This window comes from Podarcis tiliguerta (genome assembly GCF_965153285.1).
Source record: "Podarcis tiliguerta genome assembly, chromosome: 1".
NCBI lineage: Eukaryota > Metazoa > Chordata > Lepidosauria > Squamata > Lacertidae > Podarcis > Podarcis tiliguerta.
The window spans coordinates 92,398,202-92,426,148 of record NC_139534.1 but is presented as its reverse complement, the minus strand read 5'-3'; the positions used below and the strand labels follow the sequence as shown (position 1 = coordinate 92,426,148).

General features: G+C 45.0%; 1 protein-coding gene across 1 annotated transcript; it reads left to right on the top strand.

The window, feature by feature from the left end:
- Positions 1–388: 388 nt before the first annotated feature.
- On the top strand, positions 389–17,485 carry LOC310673509 (transmembrane protein 151B-like). The gene is made up of 2 exons (XM_083431903.1): positions 389–1,677; positions 14,598–17,485. Exons 1-2 carry the CDS (start codon positions 1,585–1,587, stop codon positions 16,026–16,028), a joined length of 1,524 nt encoding a protein of 507 aa, XP_083288029.1. The 5' UTR covers positions 389–1,584; the 3' UTR covers positions 16,029–17,485.
- Positions 17,486–27,947: the final 10,462 nt, after the last annotated feature.

Sequence of the window (27,947 nt, the reverse complement as noted above, 5' to 3'; positions counted from 1 at the left end):
ATCCTGGTCTCCCAGGTGGCTAGTCCAGCTCCCTAACTGCAACATCACCTCAGGAGGGGTATTCAGCTAAGTGCTCCGCAGTGTAGATCCACTGAAACGGATGGATGTAACTTAGTCATGCTCATTATTTTCAATGGGTCTACTCTGAGCAGAAGTTAGTTAAATGCCACCCTCAATACAACACTGTAAGTCAGAGGTTTTCAACCTTTTGTAGTCCACAGCTTTCTTGACCAATGACATTCTTTCTGCAGCGCCCCTGTGGGGCTCAGGAGCCCAGTTATGTCACCCCTTGGCTGCAGAGCTGGCAGCCTCTCACCTTTTTTTCAAACACCCTGCCTTGTGGGGCGTTCCCTCTGTCTTTTCCCTCTCCTTGGGAGTCCTCCATCATTCAAGGCACCCCAGGGTGCCATGGCATACTGGTTGAAAACCACTGCTGTAAGTAAACAATGTCAAAATTAAAACCACCACACCCACCCAAAGAGAGACAGAGAGATCCAGGATCACATTAGGAGGTCAAGGACAACGTCCCTGCTGCAGGATCATAGGACCAGTGGGATCAGAAGGGAACTAGCCACAAGTTACCGGAGCAGAAGGCAGACCCAGTTATGGGAGAGTTCTACTCTTAGATGATGCCCGAGGTCCCAAAGTGTTGAATGGGGATCACACATAACTTCCCGCGATGCAAAAGCACCTCCGACTTGGCTCTCGGCAGAGGCGGCAAAGAGCAGGAGAGGCCTCTTGTGGCTTCTAGTCCTGACAGTGGGGATCTGAATGGTGTCTTCGGCTTCTGGGATGGCTCTGGCTGGGGTATCCGCTCGCTAGCTGGCTAGAGAAGAGGAGTCAGGTTTCCGTGCCACCCTGCTGCCAGCTGGGCACCGGGCAGATGCCGTCAGCTCCCCGGAGATCTGCAGGAGAATCGCTCTCGGGGAGATCTTGCTTTCCTACGGCCAGCCTCGGGAATGCCAAGTGGGAGAGAGAGATAGAGAAAGAGAGAAACCCATAGGCAAAGGGAAGCCCGAAGTTGGCAGCCCAGTGGCTCCACTGCAGAGTTGGGGACCGCAAAGGTTGAGGCTGCACCGTCCCCGGCGAGAGGAGAGGGGGGGGACCCGTCTCCCTGGGCCAGGCATCCTCGCCAGCCTCTCGCCAGAGGCGCCTTCCGCGTCTTCACAACCCCCCCCCCTCCCCACCGCTGCCCGCCTCAAAGTTAACGAGCAGCCGCAGTGTTGTTTGCCGACCTGCCAGACAGCCGATGGTCACGGCAGCGGGAGCCCCCGAGCCCGAAGCGCCGAGGCTGCCCTGGAAGGGGACCACGCAACGCGCCGGTGCCTCTCTTTCCATGCCCGGATTGGTTCCCGCTCTGGGAGGCTGGCTGGCAGCGGGTAAGCCCAGGCGATCGTTCAGCACCATGGACAGCGACCTGCGGCAGTCCTGGGGCAAGGTCCGGTAGGGGCCACCCGGCCCGCACCTGCACTCCGGCCCGGCCCCCCAGCCTGCTCGCTGGCTCCCGGGGAGGAGGAACTTTCCGGTCCTGTTGGCTTCTATCGAGACGCGCGAGTAGGGCAGCGAGATCTGTAATGGCAAAGCATGTCTTCGGAGGGGGAGCCAGAGCCAGCCGCTGGAACAAGCGCAAATACTCCAGAAGAAGCAGGAGCTGCAGCTACAGCGGCTGGCGAGGAGGTGAGGACAAAGGGGAGGACAAGGACAAAGGGGAGCCTGGGTTGTTGTTGTTGGTTGTTGGTGTGTGTGTGTGTGTAATTTTGAAGGGGGGAGTCGTGTGATTGAGTATCTGTATACAAGCAGACATGCAGTGTCGTATGCATGCGGGGACACAAACAGACACAAGTTGGAGGGCGAGAGTGGAGCTGTGCATTTCGAAGACTCACTCAACTCCAGTGTGGTATCGGAGGGATGAGTTCTGGGTCAAAGCCCGGGACCAGGCTGCTTTCAGATTCCGGGTTGGTGAAACTCAAGCAAAATTGCCGCAAAAAGAACCGGGTCAGGAAAAGCCGCACCACTAAATGACAAGAACCGTTTTCGTATTCCACCTCTACCCACCCCCTTGAAATTTAGGAGGTTTGGAGAGCGGGAGAGAAAGAGAGGCAGATAAGTTGTGGTGTAGACTTCTTTTTTGCGGATGCTCAGCTGGGGCAGTAAGCAGCCAGCTGGAATGAAGGTTCCAGCAAGTCAAAAGCGATCAAGCGACGGGTATACAAGGGCAGGGAGCTCTCCGAGGTTCTGGAATTGGAGTAAACCCTGAATATGCTCCACCATAATCCAGGTTTAAGGAGCTCCGAAGACTGAAGCTTGGGTTTCTCTCCCTCCTTCCTTGTATGAAATCATCCCGCACCATCGAATATCCTGCACAAACATCAAAGGCACATCCTAGTAAATAAGGGGCTTCTTTCATTCGACACACAAACCTCTGCTTTTCTCTTATAAGAAAGTCAAAACAAGGGTTCTGCTGCTGTCTGGGTGGGATTGATATAGCTGAGTTTCCAAAATACACTGCTGCAGTCTGGTGGATTGACCTCAACAAATCACTTTTCTCCATCAGGGTCATAAAGCAGTCTGCAAAGATTTGTGTGTTTGTGTGTGTGTGTGTGTCTTTCTGTAGAGTGTCAACCATGTCAACAAAGTCTAAACAATCAGCAATGGTTGTATGTTTGGTGCTTTGGTTGTTTTATATTATAATATATATTTTTTTAAATGTTAATATTAGGCAATATATAAAGAACTGTTTCTGATTTTACACCATTGCAGAAATATCTTACTATTTTAATCTTTTACGCACACAAAAACCCACTCGATTTTAAAATTAAAAACAAACTAGCCTGCAGCAACATAATTAAAAGATCGTACAAACATATGTGATACAAAACGTTATGAACATCAGCATAAGAAAATAAAATAATATCTGGGGCAAAAGTTAAGCACTTTGTTGCTCCATTGATTTCAGTTATGACATAACCCACTTCACTGTGCATCTCTCATGAAACTTTGTGCCACAATAAATGGGTTAGTTTTTAAGGTGACACAAGGCTCTTGGTTGTTTTCACTGCAACCGACTAGCATGGCTATTCCTGTGAAATTTGATTTGAACTAGAGATATTGCCATCCATGACCAGCTATCACAATTGAAATCAATGGGACTTTGGTGTGAATAACTTTGGCTAGGTAGGGCTCAAAGTAAATATATCATTAATATGTTATGATATTCCTATCAAGCATGACTTTTGTGACAAATGGAAGGGCAAAGTTTCTCAAATGAGCACGTCAGCTTTATGTTTCATAATATCCAAAAATATATTATTAAAACATAACACGTCAGTCTTATTCAATGAGTTCAGTGGAAATTTCTGGAATATGGATGTATGGGCAGGCATCATTTGCCATGCTACTGCTAAATGGCAGATCTGTCGCAACTGACATAACTTGAGCAGCTGCATTTCTCACACTCAGACCTGGCCTTGTGGCCTTAAGACATGATGAGCATTGGAAGAGACTCATGGGGCTATCACATTGGCACCTTGCTCAGAGCAGCAGCCATCAGTTTCACCACCTCTTAAATCTGTGTGAGCTAATAATATCTGATCAATATCACCATAGGAATATTTTGAAGTATTATTTCTTCCATGAAATCATTGTCATTTTACACAGTGGTCATTCCCTCCTAAAGAATAGTATCCAAATAGCAAGTCTACGTTCATGTAGATCTAGGCCAAAGCTTTTTAATAACCCTGGGCAATCCCAAATAAAGGGGAAATCCTTAGGACATAAATTCACACATGCCTTTTATGTCCCTTCCAGAACCTACTTCTGTTAAACTAGTGGCTGTAATTTATGAAACTTTGGAGAGCTAGTGTAGTGCAAAGATTAACAGAGTTAGGAAATGCTTAGCTCAAATCTCACTTAAGCTATGAGCCTCTGGATTGCCTTAAGTAAGCTGTTATCTTTCAGTAGCAGCCTCCCATTTGTAATAAAGAGATGGTAATGATATTCGCTTATTTCAGAGAGTTGTTGTAAGGAATATTGAGGCAATATCAGTCTCCAAAGGGGTTGCCATGTTAATCTGTTCAAGCAAAAACAATAAATTTACCCAGAAGTGCTGTTATCACCAATCACTGCTGCTGTGGAAGGGTCACTGTGCTCATTTTTGCATATATTTAAGTTCTAGCTGTATTGTCACTTAAGACAATCACCTTGACACTGGTGAGAAATCACCAGTTACGGACGTGAATTGCCGTTTTGCATATATTTGAGCTCTAACCGAATTGTCGCGGACTATACTTTTGCATTCTGTTGTCATTTTCACTCCAATATTTACATTGTCTCTGCTTTATACCCCTGTGCAAATTGAGCAACATGCCCCAGGATTCTTGTTTAAACTGACATGTGAGGATCGTTTCCCCTGGATTTGATGCAGTGAACTCTATTCTATGAAAGATCATGCGGCAATAAAATGTCTTGGTCTTTACAGTGCCACAAGACTTTTGCTGATTTTGAGACATTGTATGTGGCCGTTAAAAAAAAAGCTAAAAGTGATATGTGAATACTACATGTTATCATGAGAAGCACTAAAATAAACTTTAAAAACTAAATCTGACTTTGCAAATGCAAACAGACGCACCTGTTCTAATTTCAGTTTTGAAATGTGATCACCACAAGCCTTCCATTTTACACTGGGGAAAACATAAGGCTGCCCCTTCCTATCACATTTCGGTTTGCCCTCTTTGGGTTGGGGAATTCACAAAATTTTGAAAGTGAAACATTCCTTTCAGCACTAGCTGTAAGTGCTAGTGACTGAATCTCTGGATTAAGTCTAGTTGTCCGGTTCCGGGTATGGTCAGTAGCCCACAGTGTAAGGCAAAGTTTTTGCGACACAGATCCTGCTAAAAGGATGGCTTCAATCCATCTGTTAAAGAAGCATGTTTCCTTGGGCATGGGCTGTAATGTCAGCTGTAATGCTGGCAACTTGCCCCAAAGATTAAGCTCTTCCATTCTTGTGCAGACCCAACTAAGCTCTGCCTTTCCCAGGAAGGGGAGGGCCTCTCTGAAGTGACCATACTTGCCCTGGGAGCCTGCACTCTTGTGCTCCTCATGGCTTCTTTGGAAGGCCCGTCAGCATCTCTGGCAGGTGGGGCTGCACCTGAGATGATCTGGAAGAACACTGCTAGTTGCCCCCCTGGGTTTCAGATAGCCATCTTCAAATATCCAAAGGTCTGTCACATGGAAGACATGGAGCGAGCTTGTTTTCTGTTGCTCCAGAGGATAGGACGCAACCCAGTGACTCAAAGTGACAAGAAAGGAGATTTGGACTAAACATCAGCAAGAACTTTCTGGCAGTAAGAGCTGTTTGGCAGTGAAATGGACTCCCTTGGGAGGTGGTGGACTCTCCTTCCTTGGAGGTTTTTAAGCAGAGGTTGGATGGCCACCTGTCAAGAATGCTTTAGTTGAGATTCCTGCATTGCAGGGGGTTGGACTAGATAACCCTTCCAACTCTACAATTCCATGTTCCTTCGTGATACCAGAGGCTCCATTGCACACACTCTCCTCCTCAACGAGGTACATGTCTGGCTTACTGAGTGGGGCCATGACAATTTAAATGAGCCCCAATATTCAAACAGGTTATTTCCCAGTGGATGTTGTATGCCCATCCATTTTGGACCCATTTTGACACTGTCTCCTTAGGTGTCATTGGAGTCCACATTGGAAGACTCCTGGCTTTCTGGAATTGTTAGGAGGAATGTCAGGCTACAGAAGGAGGAGGACTAATGGAAAGGGGTGGAACTCCTGAGCATAAACAGCAGCTCAGCCCGCAGCTCTTTGGATCATGTTATTTATTTTGCTCACTTATCCCTGCAGTATTAAATGGCTGTAGTCCAGGGCTGCTTTTAACTTGCCACTTACATTTCAATATAAACATGGGAGCTGCAGAATCAAATTAGTTAATCTTTTTAAATGAAAGAGAGGGAGCTTCAAGGAGCCAAGGATGTGTATTAGTGAAATCTATTCTGTTGGGCAAGATCATACTCATGATACTGCAAATATAAAAATGGAAGTTTTAAATTAGCTCGGCCTGCCTCCTGTTGCCAATATGGAGACATGATATAAGCGTACTTCCTATAATTTAAAAAGCACAGAAATGTTTGCTTGGTCTCCAATGTCTAAAAATACTGACTGCCAATTTGAAAGCTTGTCTCTTCCACACTTAATTATGAATCCTGATATTAGCAGTGAGCAAAAAAAGCTATACTACCCAAACACCTGCCTTTGTATTGTGTTTGTATTGTTCTTGCCTGCCAAAATACAGAAATCTGCTCACAAGGATTAGTCAGTTTCCTGGGGATCTGATTGCTGTTTTAGTACTGTTAATGTTTCAGTTTAATTATTTTTTAGATTGAATGCCTAAAAGGTTTTCCTTCAACTGTCCTCCTCACTCCTGGCCTTCACTCAGAGTTATCCTCTGATAAAAGGTGGGCTATAAATATGCATCATAAATAAGTAATACTGGAAAATCCAAATATAAGGTCAATTTCAAGAACAAGACCCATTTCCCCCATATGTTCCCCATTACCTTGGTTACTCTCCATTATTCATTCATTCATTCATTAGTTTATTCATGTTGGATCACAACATATACATTTAGAAAGAAAAATTTCTAGATGTCAAGATCCAAGTTTGGGGCAAGTACTCTTTGGTGAGAGAACCCCAGCAAAGCAAAGTATGGAAATATAGGCTGCTAGACATTTAAAATGTACCCTTCCAAGTGTGTTCCAAAAATTTCCCTCTTCCCTCAGCATAGGAAAGGACCACGTTTGGTAAGTTTAACATTGGTTTACTTATAAACTCTTCAAAGGTCTAGTTCATGTGCCTTTCTATACATCAGTCAGAAAAGTTGCACAGGTAGTAAAACTGTAAGGGAAGTGACATAACTAAGCCTGGCAGTACAGTTTATTCTATGGTATTAACTCCTTCATGCATTAATTAGACTTAAGCATGTTGGTTATATGAGATTGCTTATCCCACAATCTTCATGCCACATTTTCACAAAAAGAATCATGCTCAAAGCAGCTTACAACAAAGAAAACAACAAATCAACCATTACAACAACAATTTCATAATAACACAATAAAGCAACAACATAATAGCAAATATAACAACATATAGAAAACATTTCAGTATTATGAATACAACAAGGCTTTGTTGACAACATCCTTTCATTCACTGAATATGTGTAAATATCTTATGGCACCTCCTGTTCTCAGAAGGAAACATTACTTTTCTATACTCTATTGCATCTGATAAATGTAACACTCACTACAGGACACAGGAACCCATTTAGGGCAGAGATGGGGAAAAACTATGGCCCTCCAGATGTCATTGGACTCCAGTTCCCATTAGCCCCAGCCAGCATGCCCACTGGACAGGGATGGTGGAAGACGTAGTCCAACAACATTTCAAAGGCACCACGTTGGCTGCCCATGCAGTGAAAGATATGAAGAAGTGGCTGTTTGTTTTGTATTGGTGATAGAGCTGTAGTTACTGTGGAGCATGAAACAGAAAATAGATCCCAACTTAAAGCACACTGCTGTTTTTCAATTTAGTCTTAAGTGTATTCAAGCACTGGCCATTGATCCTTATCTGAGTCTCTCTCTCTCCCTCCTTACTAACATCTCTTTGCCCACCTGCATTTGATGCCTGAAATGGTGTTTTTTTTTGTGTGTGTGTGTGTGTTTGGAGCTGGATGGCAATCATTGCTTCCTTGTGGCAAAACAGCCAGGACAAGAGGCGGTACCTGGTCCATTTGTTACAGAAGAAATGCAAGGAGGCAGCTTTCTTTTAGCATCACTCTACTATTAATAGCAAAATCTTGATTGCATTTTTATAGCTGCCTCATTCTAGGTTTATATTTCTGAACAAAGACTGATTCACTCTCTCTCTCACACACACCCCATATCCCTGATTGTAGTGCTTGAAGATTGATCCACTTAGTTCATATTCCTCTCTAGTGTTATTATCATTTCTTTATATCTGTTTGCTATGGAGTGTTTGCCTTCTGATGGCCCATTAGTCAGAATATGCAAAATCTTTGGGAGCAGGACAGAAAATTAGTGGCTATCCTTTCATTACCCAAGGAAGCTACCTATTAATAAGGCTCCATACAAATGCAGCCATCTTCTAAAGCACTACATAGCCTCTCCCTATAATCCATATTAACAGTGTTTATGATAGGTCGGTATTCTTACTTTGATTTTGCGGAAGGAAGTTGAGAGGCAGTGGCTTTTCTTAGGACATGCTATGAGTGCTAGGTAAGACTTCAAATATTTGTAGCCATTTACTTGGGAATAAGGGATGCGGGTGGCGCTGTGGGTTAAACCACAGAGCCTAGGACTTGCCGATCAGAAAGTCGGCAGTTTGAATCCCCGTGACGGGGTGAGCTCCCGTTGCTCGGTCCCTGCTCCTACCAACCTAGCAGTTCGAAAGCACAGCAAAGTGCAAGTAGATAAATAGGTACCACTCCGGCGGGAAGGTAAACGGTGTTTCCGTGCACTGCTCTGGTTCGCCAGAAGTGGCTTAGTCATGCTGGCCACATGACCCAGAAGCTGTACGCCGGCTCCCTTGGCCAATAAAGTGAGATGAGTGCCGCAACCCCAGAGTCAGCCATGACTGGACCTAATGGTCAGGGGTCCCTTTACCCTTTTACTTGGGAATAAGCACAATTGAACTTACTTCCAAGTCTATATATACGACTGTATACATACTCCTATTTACCCTGTATCCAGTGCGCTCCCATTCCTGGTTTGGGAAGTGATATATGTACACAAATTAGCCACAGCCCACATCTATCCTGTTGTTTCTTATGAAATATTGCATTTTGATGCACTTCCCCCGCAACCAGCTTCAAATCAAATTAAGAAAAGAATGATAGCTGTGTTTTAAGCCACTAATGTGTACACAGCCTAGTTAAGGACTGACACGGGCAACAATTTAATAAAGAGTTAGGTGCACTTGAGCCTGCATTATTGGCTGCAGGACTCTGTTGTGTCTACATTCAGTGGCAACCAGGATTTCTTTCTAATGGGTGAAGCATATAGGGATGTACTTTGAGACTCTCAAAATTCTACTAGCTTTAGCATTCATTTCAGTCAGCGAATTCTGCGAAGGGATTGCAGCCAGTTTTTTAAAAAAAGTTGAGCACCTTTTCTCCTGTCTCCAATTTCCTTTCCAGAAAACCTGGACGGATTGCAAGTGTGCATCAAAGTTCTGATGCTGCAGTTTTGTGCAGCGACCAAAAATGAGGGTGTTCAGATTGAGTCAGTTGGTAGAGCTGTGCCCATTCACAGAGTCTGGGCATCACAAAGAGAGTTTTTATCTATCACATATTTACCCCAACTCTCCTCTAAGGCAGAGGTGAACCCATGACCCTTGACATGCATTGGACTACAGCTCCCATCAGCTGTGCCCATTAGCCGTGCCGGCTAGGGTTGATGGGAGCTGGGGCACAGTAACATCTGAAGGGCCACTTGCTCACCCCTTCTCTGAGGAGTTTAGAGCCCTGTACAGGTGGCGCTGTGGGTTAAACCACAGAGCCTAGGACTTGCCAATCAGAAAGTCGGTGGTTCGAATCCCCGCGATGGGGTGAGCTCCCGTTGCTCGGTCCCTGCTTCTGCCAACCTAGCAGTTCTAAAGCACATCAAAAGTGAAAGATAAATAGGTACCTCTCCAGCGGGAAGGTAAACAGTGTTTCTGTGCGCTGCTCTGGTTTGCCAGAAGCGGCTTAGTCATGCAGCCACATGACCCGGAAGCTGTACGCCAGCTCCCTCAGCCAATAAAGCGAGATGAGCGCCGCAACCCCAGAGTCAGTCACAACTGGGCCTAATGGTCAGGGGCCCCTTTACCTTTACCTTTTACATTAAGCATTCCTGTTTTACCTTCACAACAACCTCATTTGATAGGCTGAGAGATGGTGACATGCTCAAGAAGACCCACAAAGTTTGCTTAATGGCTGAACACAGCATTGAATCCAAAGCTTCCTGGTTCACAACCAGGTTCCCTACACTGCCCTGGTTTCCTAGAATGCCAGCCTGCCATGTACAGCCTTCCTTTTCTAGTCAATCTGGTACCTCAATTTAATGAAATGGAAGCAGATGTCTTGCAAGAGCTAAAAAGGCAAAACGAGAGAGAGAAAGAGAGATGGGGGGGGATGATTTTTGCAAGGAAAGTGGTGGGAATGAGATAGGTACAGTCTTTGGGCAGGAATAAACAAATGCCTTTCCATTTATAAAACTGCAAAGGCATTGAGTGTGCGCAGGCTCCTTCTTTTCGTTTTAAATCAAAGGCAAGGAACATCCCTGTTCAGCTTACAGAAGAAAAGATTGCCTAATGATCTCTGGAAACTTGTCCAGCAGCAAAGAACAACTTGTTGGCACACCCAGTAACAAGCAATAAACACAACATTTGTCCAGGTGCTGTGGGAAAATCCTCCCTAAAGCTGTTTTATTTTGCTTATGGCAGAGGCTCACAGCTTGGTTTCTTAGGTGTGCTGGGCCACTCCCAAGCCTCCCAACCAGGTATTTATGGACCCTGAGAAGATGATGCACCAGAGGCAGATCCTAGATGGCTTAATTAGAATGATTGAGACAAACTCCTGATGAGGCTGAGGAAGGGGGCCAGTTGCTGATCTGGAGGGTTATACTATAGGGCAGGAAGAGCCAAGATGGTGCTGGTTTGCTGTTTCTGAACTACAACTCCCATCATCCCTGATCACTGTCACACGGGCTCAGGCTGATAGATGCTGGAATCCAACAACATCTGTTGGGTACCATACTGGGTGCCTGCCGTAGGGTGCTGAAGAGTGGAATTCACCCAGTATGTACTCCAAAGAACCCCAAATCTCCAAACCAAAAGACTCTACTTGCTGAGACTTTAAACTAGGAGAGTCCAGAATTTCACTGCCTTATTCTACATGATGCATAGATCTGATTTCAGGAAGCAGCCTTCAAAGTTCTTGCAGAGCTTAATACGAATCTATGCATGTGAAAGCACTGCTCTCAGGCACTGATATCTTGGGGGGGGAAGAGTATCAGGTAAATTGGAATGATGTTAGGTTAGCTTGGAACAGTATGTAGCAATCAAAGTCATGAGATCAAAAGTAACTACAATTTTGTCTGGTTTTAATGGAATACCTGTTGAGAGTTCTCTGAGAAATGGGTGGATGCTGTAATCATAAAACATGCTTGAAAATCACACTCCTTCCAGACTGTCACTTTATATCACTAGAGAAAGATCAAGAATGCCTTTCTCATCCATCCTGGGAACCACACACTCAGCTTTAAGCAGGCTAGATAAAGTCTGCAACTGTCTTCAACATTCAGGGCTATCAGGACTGGGAATCCTTCAATCTCTTTGCCCCGACTCCCCTGTCCCTTAGCCTTCCCGTGTCTCAAGATCTCTTCTCAATCTTACTGGTTATGCTGAAGCTGAATGAGGTTTAGTGCCAGCCAAACTGACAATCTTTCACTCCATCACAGGAGTACAAAGTGTTCTGCATCTGAACAGTCTATGAAACCAGACAAGCTCAGCTAATTTCACTAAAAGGATTCATCCTCTCATGCACAATACAATAGAGATCCCATGAAGATCTGGCAAAACAGTGCTACTGACTGGCTAGAAGCCAGTTATCCCTGATCTAGAAGTATCAAAGGTTATTAAATCTGCTGGTATTTACTCTTCAGCACCTCATTTATGGCTGCAAAGGGTGTGTACAAGTGCTAATAACAGGTGTTGTGAACTAGATTCTAGGCTTCAGTCATTGACAGAACTTTTGAAACCCTATAAAATGACTGGTGGCCAGGGTCGTGCAATTAATTTGGGATTCCAATGCTTTGTTGTTGTTGTTGTTGTTGTTGTTGTTGTTGTTTAGTCGTTTAGTTGTGTCCAACTCTTCGTGACCCCATGGACCAGAGCACACCAGGCACTCCTGTCTTCCACTGCCTCCCGCAGCTTGGTCAGACTCATGCTGGTAGCTTCAAGAACACTGTCCAACCATCTTGTCCTCTGTCGTCCCCTTCTCCTTGTGCCCTCCATCAGGGTCTTTTCCAGGGAGTCTTCACTTCTCATGAGGTGGCCAATGCTTAATAAGCTGCAAATGAATGAACATTTTAAGCCTTAACAGGTGTATCTTAGAATGAGCAGCAATGCAGCTGGGCTGAATATATTTTGAAAAACGAAATAAATCATTCATACCAGATTTTCCGCTCATTTGCCTGTGTGGTAATATGCATGTGGCAAAGGTACTAGAAATTCCAGTTCTAAATCTGCAGCCTCTGAAAGGTTCGTAAATATAATAACTACAAGAGCAATTTATATAATCCACCTGAAACAAGTCCCGCATCAGAAGTTTTCACACCATAAGCAGTAAACAAACGATGACTGATGCAAGTGCAAGTGATTAGCATGTTCCCATTAGCATATTTATTAACTTCAAATGAGTTGCTCTTGGAAAGCTTTTTGTAAGGTTCGGGAGTGGTCGATTCATTTGTTGCAAATAGATAACAGTATGTAGCAACCGTTATGCAAACATCTCTTCAGCTGCACATTCTGATGCTAGGCAGGGGTGGGGTTTTTCATTTTTACTATATTCGGTTTCATTTCATTTCTGTGAAAAGCAGCAATACGTACAATAAAGGTAGCTAGGAATAAATTTGTCAAACTGGGGTGAATGGGATTAGGATTGGGAAGCATTTTATTCTTTGGTGTGTGGGTGTATCACACAAGCCTAATGACCAGGAGCTGGTCCAAGAGGCAGAAATCCACTCAGCGAGGGTCAAGCCTTGCATCCAGCTTGTATCAGGGTGTTTGCAAATAGTCAGCATTTTGTGTGAAGGATTCAAGTGCACACCGAAGAAATTTAGGTTTGCTCAATTAAAGAGGGTTAAAGAGCTGTTCCCCCAGCACACCAGATCCATTTTTTTAAAAAAGGAAATTTAAAAGATTGCATCTAATACTTAATAATAATAATAATAATAATAATAATAAATTTTATTTATATCCCGCCCTCCCCAGCCGAAGCCGGACTCAGGGCGGCTAACAACAATAAAACAGTACAAACAACACTCTAAAATCATTCATTATAAAATCAATTAATTCAAGCCACTGGCAACCATTGGGCCAGAGCTCTGCGAAGATTGCCGATGGAGGGAGTCAGGCTGTGCCCTGGCCAAAGGCTTGGTGGAACAGTTCTGTCTTGCAGGCCCTGCGGAAAGATGTCAAGTTCCGCAGGGCCCTGGTCTCTTGCGACAGAGTGTTCCACCAGATCGGAGCCACGGCCGAAAAAGCCCTGGCTCTAGTTGAGGCCAGCCTAACCTCTCTGTGGCCTGGGACCTTCAAGATGTTTTTATTTGAAGACCGTAAGTTTCTCTGTGGGGCATACCAGGAGAGGCGGTCCCGTAGGTACGAGGGTCCTAGGCCGTATAGGGCTTTAAAGGTTAAAACCAGCACCTTAAACCTGATCCTGTACTCCACCGGGAGCCAGTGCAGCTGGTATAGCACCGGGTGAATGTGATCTCGCAGCGAAGACCCCGTAAGGAGTCTCGCTGCAGCATTCTGCACCCGCTGGAGTTTCTGGGTCAGTCTCAATGGCAGCCCGACGTAGAGCGAGTTACAATAATGCAGTCTGGAGGTGACCGTCGCGAGGATCACAGTGGCTAGGTCAGGGCGAGAGAGGTAAGGAGCCAACTGCTTAGCTTGGCGGTTCAGCAGTCCTGAACACCCTTCAGAAACTGGGTTTAGCTCCTCAAGGCTTTCTAAGTCTGGGGTTGGGCCAGGCAAAAGCTACGGTCAGGCAAAGAATCATAGACACCGAGAGACAACAGGACTGCTCAAGGTGCCCCAACTATAAAATTGGAGAAATCGAGAGACATATAGCCGCAGTGGCAGCATCTCTCTTCTTTCTCGTATCCGAAAATGCAAGAAGGGCTTTTACACTCGCCAGAAGCTTGGCTCTGCCCTCGCCGGTCCTGGAAGGATCCTTTTAAAAAGTCCCATATGCTCCGAGACTTTGCGCCTGTTCATTGGGGGATATAGGAAGCCCAGAGCACTTGTTCTTTAGATGTCCCTTTTATGAAGAGGCACGTAGTGAGACCATTGATCCCCTGCTGGTGAGGCTTGCTGACCTCCCGGAAAAGCAAATATTTGACTTTTTCCTGTTAGACAAAGATCATAAGACGACCTGAATGATTGCCAGATTCTGTGTACAGATCTGTAGGTGCAGACCATCCCCCGACCCAAAGTAGTTCATTAAGAAAATTCCCAAACTCGGTTCCATGGGTGACTCTGGGTTCTTTCTCTGTGGTAGCTTATCTTAAAGTTTTAAGTGTCTATACGCTTATTGCATTTATAAATTTTAAATTTATTGTTGTACATTGTTTTAAATGTTTGTTTTCCTTCTGGGATTGTACCCCTAAGTATGTTTTATAAGCTGGTCTCTGACCGTAAAAAATATTAAATGACTTAAAATTATCTTACAATCAATCCTCTCTTTCTCTCCCCTCTTCCTTTCCCCACCCCCATCTCCTATTTTGCTGCCTGATTCTTAGCAACAACCAGTCAAGCAGTCTTTGAGCTCTTCCATGTGCAGAGAGTCCCACTGGAAATGCCTCCTTCTCTCCATTCTCATGTACGGCTGCCTGGGAGCTGTAGCTTGGTGCCAACTCACACAAGTCACTAAGCTTAGTTTTGACAGCTCTTTCAAAGGCAAGTCCATGATCTACCACGACAGCCCTTGCTCTGACGGCTATGTCTACATTCCATTAGCGTTCCTAGCCATGCTCTACGTAGTCTACTTGGTGGAGTGCTGGCACTGCCGCGCCAAAAGTGAACTCCAGTACAAGGCTGACGTGGAAAGTGTCTATGACCGAATTGCCAGGATGAAGCAAGCCACGCCATGCATATGGTGGAAGGCCATAAGCTACCACTTTGTCCGACGAACCAGGCAAGTGACTCGGTACCGCAATGGGGATGCTTATACAACCACCCAAGTCTACCATGAAAGAGTCAACACCCATGTGGCTGAAGCTGAGTTTGACTATTCCCACTGTGGGTTCAAGGACATCTCTAAAGAGCTCATGGGCCTGGAATGTTTCTCAGCCACCCGGCTGAAATTCACCAAATGTTTTAGCTTCGCCAACACAGAGTCTGAGAACTCTTACCTGACACAGAGGGCTCATTTCTTCACAGAGATCGAAGGGCTAGATGACTACATGGAGGTCAGGGAAGGCATGAAGCTCAGGAACATAGACTTCAAAGAGCTCATGATGGCCTACGGTGACCCTGATCACCTTCCGTGGTACGTGTCACACTATACGTTCTGGGTGGCTGCTTTGATGATGGTCTCGTGGCCGCTGAGAGTTTTCATAGAGTATCGGACTGCCTATGTGCACTACCACGTGGAGAAGCTCCTTGGAGTGGAGTACAGAGTGCCCACCAGGGCGGAGGAGCCCTTGTATAGATATCGCATCCCCAGGGTCAGCACTCAGGACAGCACAGAGCTCGAGTGGCACATCTGCACCAATCGCCAGCTGATCCCCAGCTACTCAGAGGCGATGCTCATGGAGCTGACCAGCTCTCCCGTCTGCAATGGCTACTCCATGTGCAGGTACAGTGAGATCACGCGGGGCTGCGAGCGCTGCCACCACGCCTCCAGCACCTCCTCCATCTTCTCCCGACATGCCTTCCACAGCTGCAGCGGGAATTCGCAGCTCTCCCTCAACACCAGCCGCTTCTCCCTGTGCCGGATCCATGGCTCTCACAGGACAGGCCTCTGGAGGAGCCGCAGCAGCAGCATCGCTGACCGGGGCGGCCAGGACGACCCATGCTGCTCCCACTCGAGTCAACTGGCCCTCAACGAAAACCCACCCACCTACCATGATGCTCGGTTTTTCCCAGTGCTCATTGTGCACAGGCCTGAAGGCCAGGAAGCGAGGCACTTCTGTCTCCGCCGAGCATCCTGCCTGGAAACATCACTATGAAAGGGCACCCTGTCACTTTCCCGGGACAACTTCACTGCCAGAAGGCTGCTTGCCAGTGACAGCAATACTAGGACGGCTGTGGGATGCAACTGGTTTAAAGTCCCAGCTGCCCACCTCTCCAAATAAGAAAGCATGTTCCCCCAGAAGCCTATGAAGGATCAGTTCTAAGCCAGTTCACATGTTTTGTTTGTTTCTATTAAGTTAAAGGTTTTCCACTCTTAATTAAAACAATTCCTGGATAAGATGCAATATACAGGATCCAAACATAAATAACATAAACCAAAAGAATGTTAAAAGAGCACCGGTGCAAGTCAGGCTGATCCAGTGAGTCTCCACCAAGGAACAAATTAGCAAATTTAACCAAAGGCCTGGGCAAATAAAAGAGTTTTTAACTGGTGCTGAAAACTGACCAGGCTTTGTTTGCCCTTCTTCCAAGGAGCTTGGGGCAGTCTTCATGGAATTAGCCTCTTTTAACGTGGGATTATCCCGTTTAACAGTAAGAACCTAAGGAGAGCGGTGTTGGATCAGACAGAAGGCCCATCTTGTCCATCCTCCTGCTCCCTACAGTAGCCAACTAGATGCCCATGAGAAGCTCACAGGCAGGACATCAGGGCAATGGCACTCTCCTGCATGTGATCTCCAACAACGGGCAACTGGAGGCAACCTGCTTCTGAAGCTGGAGGTAGTCCCTAGACATCATGATGTCCCTAGACACTAGTAGTTCTTGATAGCCTTATCCTCCATGAAGGTGTCTTATCTGTTTGTAAAGCTGTCCATGTTGGCAGCCATTGCTGTATGCTGTGGTGGCAAATTCCATAGCTCAACCAAGTGCTTAACTTAAGGATTTGGGCCAGGGGGAGAGAAAATGTCTTTCCCAAGGCCATCCAGTGAGCTCCATGTCTGAATAGCAATCTGTGCTCCAGTTTCCTCAGCTGAAAACCCGCCCTCTGCCCACTGTCTAGTATGCAACACTAGCCCCCATTTAGATATCAGGTGGCAGAACCCAGCCATGGTGACATTGGGAGGAGTTCATTGTAGTGCTATGGCAATTGTGCAAACTTTTCAGTTCTCCCTTCTTCTCCCTGCTTGCCGTTCTGGGGTTTCCCTGGGTCAACTTCAGGGAGGAACAGGGGAGAAGAGGGAGAAAACCCCATTGTCTTAAAGGAAGTCCTTTCACAAGCATCCACCAGGAAGACTAGTTAGTTGAATCCTGCCCTTTGCCATCTCATTTCCACCCAGGGGAAACTATTGTGACTGGATCGCAAGACATGACTGAAACATTTGTCTGAAATTCCCTTCTCCATCTAACTTCATCTTCCTCTTTAATACAGCCTTTCCCCTTTACTTCCCACATTCTTATGCACTTCTCTTTTCCATTTCCCCCTCTTTTTCGCATTCATCTAAGTATATGCATTTGGCATCCACATGTTTGACATCTTCTACCCATCACTGTGGGACGCGGGTGGCGCTGTGGGTTAAACCACAGAGCCTAGGGCTTGCCGATCAGAAGGTTGGCTGTTCGAATCCCTGTGATGGGGTGGCTCCCGTTGCTCGGTCCCTGCTCCTGCCCACCTAGCAGTTCAAAAGCACGTCAAAGTGCAAGTAGATAAAGAGGTACCGCTCCGGTGGGAAGGTAAACGGCATTTCCGTACACTGCTCTGGTTCGCCAGAAGCGGCTTAGTCATGCTGGCCACATGACCCGGAAGCTGTACACTGGCTCCTTTGGCCAATAAAGCAAAATGAGCGCTGCAACCCCAGAGTTGGGCACGACTGGCCCTCATGGTCAGGGGTCCCTTTACCTTTACCTTTACCCATCACTGTGAAAAGAGAACCAGCATGCTCCAACAGTGGCGGAGAATATGCCCTCTCTGCCCAGGGCAGGCGTGCTCCTGAGGGGGGCGTGGCGCGGAAGGTGCCCTCCCAGGTGCAGGATAGCTGCTTGTGTGCCTGGAGCAGCATGCACGCCCTGCAACCAGGGGCAGAGTGAGCTGCCCATGGTGGACATTCGGCGCATCACCCACCCACGACTCCCAAGCCTCCCCCAAGCTGTGAAAACAAAAGGGGAGGGGGGAATGCCACCGGCAAAGTGGCGCAGCTCCCCCCCTTACCCCAACAGATGGGGTAGGCTTGGGAGTCACGGGCAGGCAGGCGGCACACTGAATGTCACCCCCCTCAGTGAGGGCACCCAGGGTGATCTGCCCCCCCTTCCTACTCCCCTGCGCTCCAGGCGCTCTAGGAGGAAACTGGTTTTCTAGATCCATTTCAAGTAGGGTTTAGGCTCAGTTTTGGCACAGAAACTCCTTTGTTTACCCTTACCTCTTGGGAGAGAGAGACAGGGGAAATGTGTCCCTGTAAAGTCTCCTCAACCTCTCTGTGGCTTTCGATACCATTGACCATGATATCCTTCTGAAGCAGCTGTCTGAGCTAGCAGTGGGTGACACTGCTTTGTGGTGATTCCAGTCCTTCCAAGATCTGTCCTGAGAACACCTAGTCTAAGCGTCCATCCTCATTTTCAGCTGGCTCTGATATAAACTGTTTCCATTCAACCTAGATTTAACTGGGCAGGAGCTCTGGGGAGCTAGAAAAGATCAGCTGGCTTTAGCTGCGGGGGCAGAAGTGGAGCATCTGGGTCCCACACCTTTTATAAGGAGTGTTGGACAGACAACTGGGCACTACATGGCTATTTCTTGCCTAACTCATCCTGTCTCACAACACAGGAGTCTGTGCAAGGGAAGTGGAAAAAGCAAGAAGCTCCATTTCTGCCTTTGTGCACAATAGTATCGAAGGCTGTCAGTGCACCAGCAATGAGGTTTAAATAGGATGCCGGAACAAATGTGGAGGCTTAGTTATGCGCCAGTGCTGGGATCCTAGTCTTATGTATGTTTCTGATTCTATTTCTAGTGGGCAAAATGCATTACATAATTTATATTGTTTATCCTTAGAACAACCCAAGAAGAGCAGCTGATGAATAATATATCCTGCCCTGCCCACAGGGGTTGGCTACAGGACCTTCAGGGCCCCATTCAACACCTATCCCAACTCTGATTCTCATTTTACATATAGGAAACCGAGAAGATGGTTAATACACACATATGCTTCAATGTATGTCTCATTACTCAATTAGCTGACTCATGTGAACACAGAACTGTTTCCATGGGGGGGAAACTGCATTATGAAATTTTAATTGTGTTGATACCATATTCAAACCTGCAAGTCGCTACTTGATGCTATAGTCCATGAATGAAAAAGATATGTGTGAGGTGCGTATCTCATGTCACAGACCAAAGGTGACAGCTGCCCCACTTCCCTTTCACTGTAAGTCCCACCCCCTCTTAGGATTGTTTTTGCTTTAAGGATGCCATGGAATATTCCCCCCATAGGCTACTTTGAGGTACTACCCTAAACAACTTTCAACATATGTTATGACCCCTCCATGTGTTCATATCATGTGATGCAATCATGTGACTCCAGAACCCCATATTGGTTTAAGGGCTTGATGAGCAGGAATATGGTTTTCAGGATGGCTTGAAACCCCTCTGCATGACTATCCTATCACCCCCAATCATATGAAACAGGTTTTGAGTCGTCGTCCCCAAAACTAACTGTAACCCTTGAACTCCCATTTCAGTTTACATGCCCAGTGATGGAAGAGATTGTTTTTGGTTGCCATATCTACGGTCCCATGCCATCATCCTTGATAAAATAAAATAAAATAAAATGTTTTGTGTGTTCCCCAATCCTCCATGTGGCTTCAGGGTTTCCGGGGCCCTATGAACATAGAGTTTGTTTCAGGGAATCATGTAAAAACCTAAAGAGTGTTTCAGGGTTCAAGGGCTGCACAGAAGGTCGGGGCAACTCAAAACCCATTCCTTTTTAGATAGACTGATGAGATGCATAGATGGGTCACAGTTTGCCCTGAAAACTATGATTAGGGAATCTCCTCCAAATAGCCCATGGGGGGTCCTATATGGCATCCTAAAGGCAAGAGTGATCCTAAGTGTGGGGGGGGAGGACTTCCAGTGGATAGGGACTGGGCCACCTGCCACTTTTTCCTTGCGATATAGGATATGTTTGCTATTCTTCTCTGGGACCTAGTGAATCTATGATGACTGTACCGGGATTTGAACTCAGGTCATTTGTCCAGTGCTCTCCCCCTTGGACCACACCAGCACCCTGCTCTCCTCAGACAATGGCTCATATGAAAAGAGCCTGAGCAGCTAACACTGAATCAAGATCATGAGCATTGACCTCTGTTAAGAAGCGTGGGAAACGCAGCTTTCCCTGCCTTTCTGAATATTCACTCAATCTCTTTAGATCTTAGAATCATAGAGAAGAATGCTGGAGTTAGAAGGGACCCCGGGGAGGGGGTTATCTAGTCCAATGCAGGAATCCTGCCTGCAGTTGTCTCTGGGTGGGCTTGAACCATCAACCTTCTGGTTAACAGCCTGACTCACTGACTCACTGCACAATGACTGTTACTGTCTATACGGTCACTGGCCCTGGTGTCCACCCTTGTTGCCCCGATTCCTCTGCTTCTACACTTTGGATTTTAAAGCCATGTTATGTTAAGCATCCTTTAGTGCCAATCAGGAGCTGATGTAAAAATCTTGTATTAGAGCAGCCTTGGGCACTTTAAGTTTTGCTTTTCTTCCTCTTGTCCTCAAACACAGAATGTGGTGTGTTAAGCTATGCACCCTGGCCCACTCTCACACTTCCAATCCATACACCTTACAAGGAACACAATGAGCAGAGATGAAATCAAACACTCATTTTTGTGTGATCTTCTCAGGTACAGCTATGGACCAATTCCCTTCCCATCATCAGTCTTCACACACACACTGAAGAAACCCTGGGAAGCTATTTTTTGTACATGGGTGGCGAATGCTAATGATCCTCGTTGGCCAAATGTTATTTGTTGTCTTTTCAGAGCAAAGTGTTCCAACCCCACAGCAAAGCAAATGTCATTAGCAAGCGGTGTCCAACTGGGGAGTGAGTCTTCGCTTCCATTATTTCTACCTGTATGTTGAAATTTGTAGTGTCTAGTATGTGTAGTATGTGTATGCATATCTGTGCACATATACGATTGTTTCTTACGGCACTGACTGTTGCATCACCTGAAATATAATTCCTTTTGGTATAATGATCCTGTTTTGCAATGGTGTGTTCCTTTCACCACAGAAGACGCAGAGTTTGCCTTACACAACTTGGCTGGTTGCACAGGAAGGTTACTGGAAACAGTGCAAAACGTCTTTCTGGGATTTTTCCTGATAGCTAAATGGTATTCTGTTATATAAGCTGAAGGCTTACATCATGATGCCTTTATCTTGACAGACATTCTTATGGATTATCACACACCCAGTTTTAACATAATTGTACATCAGTCAACATAAATGGACAAACGAGCTAAATTATGGAGGTACATTAGAGTCCATATTAAAATATGTGGTTCTTTCTGTTTCGCATTTCAGTTTTGAGAAATATTTAAGACTGAATCACTACAGCATTGAGTCAGTATTGAGTTGTGTATATATTTGTGAGGGAGTGTGTGCTGAATGCCTGGGGCCCCTTCTAATTCCTGGCTCCAGCATGGATTCAATTGCTGGAATAGCCAGGACAGCCTGGTAATGGCTCGCTAAATCTTCTTCTTCTTTGGAGATCAAGTAAGATGGTTTTCAATTAATATGGTCTTTACAGTGAGTCCGTAAGTGACCGTGGAGGCCAGTTCTGGATCCACATGTCTTTTCACAGTGGGGACGTTTCCAGGTGGGAGTTGATCACAGTGAGGGTTTGCCAAACGTGCCTTCCTCTTAGTCTTCCCTTTCATCCTGAGTTTGAGTGTCTTTGAAGTTCATGACACCTTTGGTAAAGGCTGTTCTCCAATTGGAGGGCTCGCAGGCCAGTGTTTCCCAATTGTCTGTGCTTATACTACATTTTTTTAGATTTGCCTCAAGAGAATCTTTAAACCTCTTTTGCTGACCACCATTGTTATGCTTTCCATTTTTAAGTTCAGAACAAAGGACAGTGGTACCTCAGTTTTTGAACGTCTCGGAAGTCGAACATTTTGGTTTTCGAATGCCGAAAACCCAGAAGTAAATGCTTTGAAAACCGAGGTACCACTGTAGTTGCTTTGGAAGACGATAATCAGGCATCCGAACATGACCAATCCAATGAAACACTGGTGATCTTTGCTTCTTCCAATACACTGACATTAGTTCATGTACTTTGCTCACTAAGTATGAGTCATTAAGGGAGCAAAGCTGGACAAATGGGTGGGCTTCTCTCCCCCAACTATCTGTTAGTTATAAAGACAAAAGGCCAAGAGTGGAAAGGCAGAGAGAGAGAGAGCCAAGCCTGGTTTCTGCTGGAATCCAAGGCTGTGGCTATGGGAGAAGCAAGACCTTCTAGGGGTGTTGACGATGTGAACTCCTCCATCACAGGCTTAGGTTGTATACTGGTATAAATAAACCACATATCACAAAGACACTACAGTCTCCGCTGTGCTGTGCCTCATTCCAAAAGGAAACATGAACCCTGGGTAAGTGCCTGGAACACATGGAATCTCGCACCATTGGGGCAGTGTGCAACTATATACTCTTGATTTGATCAGCGATACAATCTTTTCAAAGTGTGATAGTCATTTACACCTCCAGTGCCCACCTACATAATCCTCTCACGGGGGACGGGGGTGGTGCTGCGGTCTAAACCACTGAGCCTCTTGGGCTTGCCAATTGGAAGGTTGGCGGTTCGAATCCCTGCGATGGAGTGAGCTCCTGTTGCTCTGTCCCAGCTCCTGCCAACCTAGCAGTTTGAAAGCATGCCAGTGCAAGTAGATAAATAGGTACCGCTGTGGCAGGAAGGTAAACGGTGTTTCCATGCACTCTGGCTTCTGTCACAGTGTTCCGTTGCACCAGAAGCGGTAGTCATGCTGGCCACATGACCCGTAAAGCTGTCTGTGGACAAATGCCTGAAAAGCGAGATGAGCGCCACAACGCTAGAGTCGCCTTTGACTGGGCTTAACTGTGCAGGGGTCTTTTACCTTTACCTTATCCTCCCAGGGGACAGTACTATCCACTTTGGAAACCACTGCACAAACAGCAACTCATATGTTAACCTCACCAAAGTGGTAACACTTCAAAGTGCAGGTGGGAGAGTGGCAGGCCCAAGGCTATGTGGTATAATTAGGCAGGGGCAGAGGCAGGTCTAGATTTGAAGAAACACTGGGCAATGGCCTCTCTGATGGAGTCTCTCCTGCAGCAGTGCCCCCCCCTCCAGCAAGCTTACCTGGTGCCAGTGGCAGGCAGCAGTGCAGAGCGACTAGGAGCCAGCAAGCCACCACCTAAATTTCCTACCATGTGCTGGAGTGGCACTACATCAAGTGAAGTCTGGCATCAAGAAGAAATGTTTAAGGTGGGCCAAGGGCAGAATTTCTGGCGCCTGGACAGCTACTTGAGATCGCCAGACATAGGTGGGGGCAGCAACCAGAGGGGAGAGAATAGCATGGAGAACAACACACATCTTGCAAGATGCACTGCAAGAATCCAGAGTATTTAAAGATTTAGCTGTGTCAAGGAAGAGGCACTTACGTTGCAACGTGATCCCTAGTCAGAGTTGTCATTGTGCAATTTTGCTATGCAATGTTTGCAAGTCTTAGAAATCCCATTATTGGAATGGGCAGGGCAAGCCATCACCACCCAGGTGAAATCACCACGCTCATCATTTTTGTGTACACTCAGCCCAACAGAATGTTCCTAGTTTGCATTCTCCTCCTCCTTTTTGTTTTGGTCCTCTGGGAATCTTAAGAAGCCATAAGAATTCTCCCTGTCCTTTTGTGTTCGAACATGCCTTCCACTATATATCAAAGCTCACCTAGACCACACAGATAACAAATCAATAGTATCTATTCTTCAGGACACTCCTTAACATCAGATCCTGAATGTACTGGTTGCAAAATAAACCAATAACCAAGAAAACGCATCACATTGTTGAAGCAGAGCAAGGAGTCATTCTGGATTTAGATTCCTAGGCTGCTTGAATGCCATCTCACTGTCCTGTTCTTCACTCCACCAGTGAACCAAGGCAAAGATTTGTCTGCTAAAGGAATAACTGTGACCTCTCATGTGAGTGGGCAAACAAACCACAAAGGTTTGTATGTCATCCGAACACATGGCCATGGTTTGTTTTGTCCTAACAAACCGCAATCACTAGCCAGCTTTAGTCCGATGTTTGTTGTCGGCTTAGTGATAATTTCTACTTATTTGTTTCATTGACAATTTTTAAGCAGCTTGATCAAAACATCCCTAAGTGGTGATTTTTATGATATACAAAAGATATATATGAAACAATTATCAGTAATATACAAATAAAATCTTTTTTTAAAAGGATACATAACTAGCTTATATGTCCTGATAAGCTTGCTGATCCAGACCTCTTGATAAGCACTGCAGAGGACATAATGAGTAAGGGGAACTAATTCCTCTCTGCAGCTGCAATCACTGAGTCTTTTGTGTGCCTCTGCTTATCAACCTCATTAGTGAAGCACTAAACAGTGACTTCATCAGGGATCTAGAATAAATGGTACCAGGAGTCCCCAAGACATATCCCAGGAAACAAACTAGTGCAGAAGAACAGATAAGGCCCCAGCTGCCATACAAGCTGAAGTGAGGGTAACAGTGACAGACAGCTCAGTAAGAGTCCGCAGCAGACTTCCTTTAGGAAACTGTATGCATGCAAAAGAACAGGTATGCTTACTTGGGATGACCTCACAAAAGCTTTGTTTTATAGTAGCTAAAAGTTATGCCAGGGATTAAGAAATAGCCAATTTACCTTTGTTCCAGCACTTGGATTCCTGCTGAACAAAACAGGTGCACATGTGTATATCAGCGAGAAATGTTTATATTTCTGTACTATTTAGCACCTTTAAAGTTATTGTTTATGTCTGCTATTAATTGAAAATCCGGAAGAAGAAAAAATACAAAAACACATTTCTTAAAGTGTTCCAGGTTATTACAAACAATTGTTTATATTGAACAACTTTTGATAATCATTTTCCAGCAATGAGTAGCAGCCCAGTCTATAATGTGCATTGAACAAAAGTATTTGTAGCGAAATTTGCTTAGATCCATTGATTTCAGTGATATTAAACTGGTTTCAGCCCTTTATTATATCTGAATTACAATATTCACTAGTTTTGCAAGGCAAAATGAATTAACAGCAGCTCCTGCACTGCAAAAGGAAAGCATAGTGTCATCAAAAGGAAGTGTTCAAAACAGATGCCCAACTTCCTCTCTGCTCCCACTTTTGTCATCTGCTCAATGTAGCTGCATCTCTGAAACTGAGCCGTTCTGGGCCTCACCACGACTTCGATAGTGTGTTCAGGGCCTGATTTAGGTTTGATGAGGCCCTAAGCTACTGAAGGTAATGGGGCCCTTTATATGTTCAGCTGTCCTTTGAAAATAACAACGAATTGTACTGTTTTTTGTGTGTTGAATATATGCTATATGGTAATTTATGGACCTAATAGGTATCTAAAGCCATTTGTACATGTTGCCATGCAACCAGTCCATGCAGAATGTAGGCACCCTATATAGAGAAATGAGCAAGCCGGTGATATTTTAGGGAGTGGGGCCCTAAGCTATAGCTTGTTTAGCTTATACATAAATCCGGCACTCAGTGTGTTCCAAGGAATCCAGGTACACTGCATGAAGCTCTTTGGAAAAGAGATATAAATTCAACAACTGATAAATAAAACATTGTTTTAAATTAAACTATAATGATTGACGGAATCGTTATCTTATACCGAAGCTTCTACAAGAAGAATTGGTTAGAAACACCCAATGTAATCAAATGCAATGATGAACTAACTACAGCATAACAGAGCCCTTGTTAGCAAACCAAAACTAATTAAAAGAACTGCAAGGTCTTCACCTCTAAAAGCACAGTCATAATATTTTTTTTCTTGATTTCCCCCTCTAAAAACTAGGTGCGTCTTGTGGTCCGATGAATCCTACAGAGCGAAAAATATGGTAGCTATTTACAGTATATCTGACTAAGTTAGAGTAGATCCATTAAAATCATTGGATTTAAGGACTCCCTTCATCTTACCAAACTTAAACAATGTAAAAATCCTAACGGAGAACCAATCATTTGCCAGTGCAAAAGATTAGTTGAGACTGGATAGCTCAGTCAGTAGAGCATGAGACTCTTAATCTTGGGGTTTGGGGTTCAAGCCCCACAATGGGTGAAAGATTCCTGCATTGCATTGCAGGGGGTTGGACTAGATGGGCCTTGAGGTCCCTTCCAACTATACATTTCTATGATTCTAAATGTAATCAATGGATGTACGAAATGGATCCCCAGTTAAATGCAGTCAATGAACACATGCCAGTTTACACCTGCAAACACATTGTGAGATAACTGTAGGATCTTAAAAAAAAAAAAAAAAAGTTTATATGTTGAATACAAGTGAAAAATGTTTGGTTGAAATAATTAATTTCCCTGAGATCACTTCAGCTAATGCAGGAGGAATAGTAGCAGGAGAAATGTCATGCAACAACATCATGTCAGCACAACTCATTAAAGCTCCGGACTGCATTGCCAACATGCTTTGTTCAGAGTAATTGGAAGCCAGGTCAATGCCCAGGCAGCGCAGTTTCTGCGAGAGTGGTATGCACTAGAGAACTTTAAATGAGCACCAGGTGGCATTAATCTGAAAGCACAAATACTGTCTGCATATGGAAAAATATACATGTGTAACTCCTGCACTCCTTTGGGAGGAAGGGCAGAATCTAAACTGAATAAATAAATAATAAGAAATATAAATTCATAAAAATATACTGATGTTTTTAAAAGTGCTTCCCATAATCAGGCTCTGCTTATATTTATTTACAGTTTTCACCAAGATGCATTTCAGTTGTGGACTTTGAGGGGACTTATTCAAGCAAATAGTATTGTGAGGGTTTTTTTTTTAATCATTCTTATTTCACAGAAATCCATAATGACCATGAAAAACAGCACATTGTGAAGTACAAAAGCCCAACACAGAAGAAACCATTAGTATACCAGCAACCATCCAGAGCTTGGTAACAAATATATGCAAAGAATATATTTAATAGCCTGAGACAGTACCTGAGAACACCGTGCCTCTGAACAAGACCTTTCAAAGGATGTCATGCCCCAAGAGAACCAGGACATCTTCTCAGTCTCTCGCCTGCATGTGGTTTATCAGCCTCTCTTTTGGTGGTTCTCCATTGAACAGGAGCAAAAGAGACACACATTCTTATTCCAGTCATGGAGTCTGCTTGGCATTGCTCCAATGCTAGGGATTCCTCAAGGATATGAGTAATAGTATGATTGCAGAGCAGGCTTGGCAACTAACAGAGCAAAATAATTCTAACCAGGCCCCTTTGCATGCTGGGACGCAATAGGATTTGCCATGTTTAGAAAGAGAAATTTAAGCTTAACACGTACAGATTGCTTTAGCAAGCAGGCACCTTTAAAGTGCCACACATCACCAGTGAATTTAAAATAACTGCCTGCCTTCATCATTTTATTAAAAGTGGTACCCTTGCCTTTTGCTCTGTACAAAGCTTTCCACAGCAGCCTAGAACAGACTCAGCTATACCCATTGGATGGCATACTAGTGCAATCCTAAGAATGTGTTATCAGAAGTAAGCCGTCTAAAGCTCTATGGGACTTACTCACAGGTAAGTGTGCATAGGATTGCAGCCTTAAAGTCCCAAAAATCATTTAAAGCAAATGCTCTACAATTTATTTATTTTTTTAAAGTTTGGGGGGCCTTGTAGGAGATTTTAGCCTCAGAAAAAGTAGTAATCACCAAATGGGTACTTTCAATGGATTTTAATGCTTTTTGAATTGTCTTTTGGTCATGTAAAAACCAAACAGATAACAGAACGGAGCATT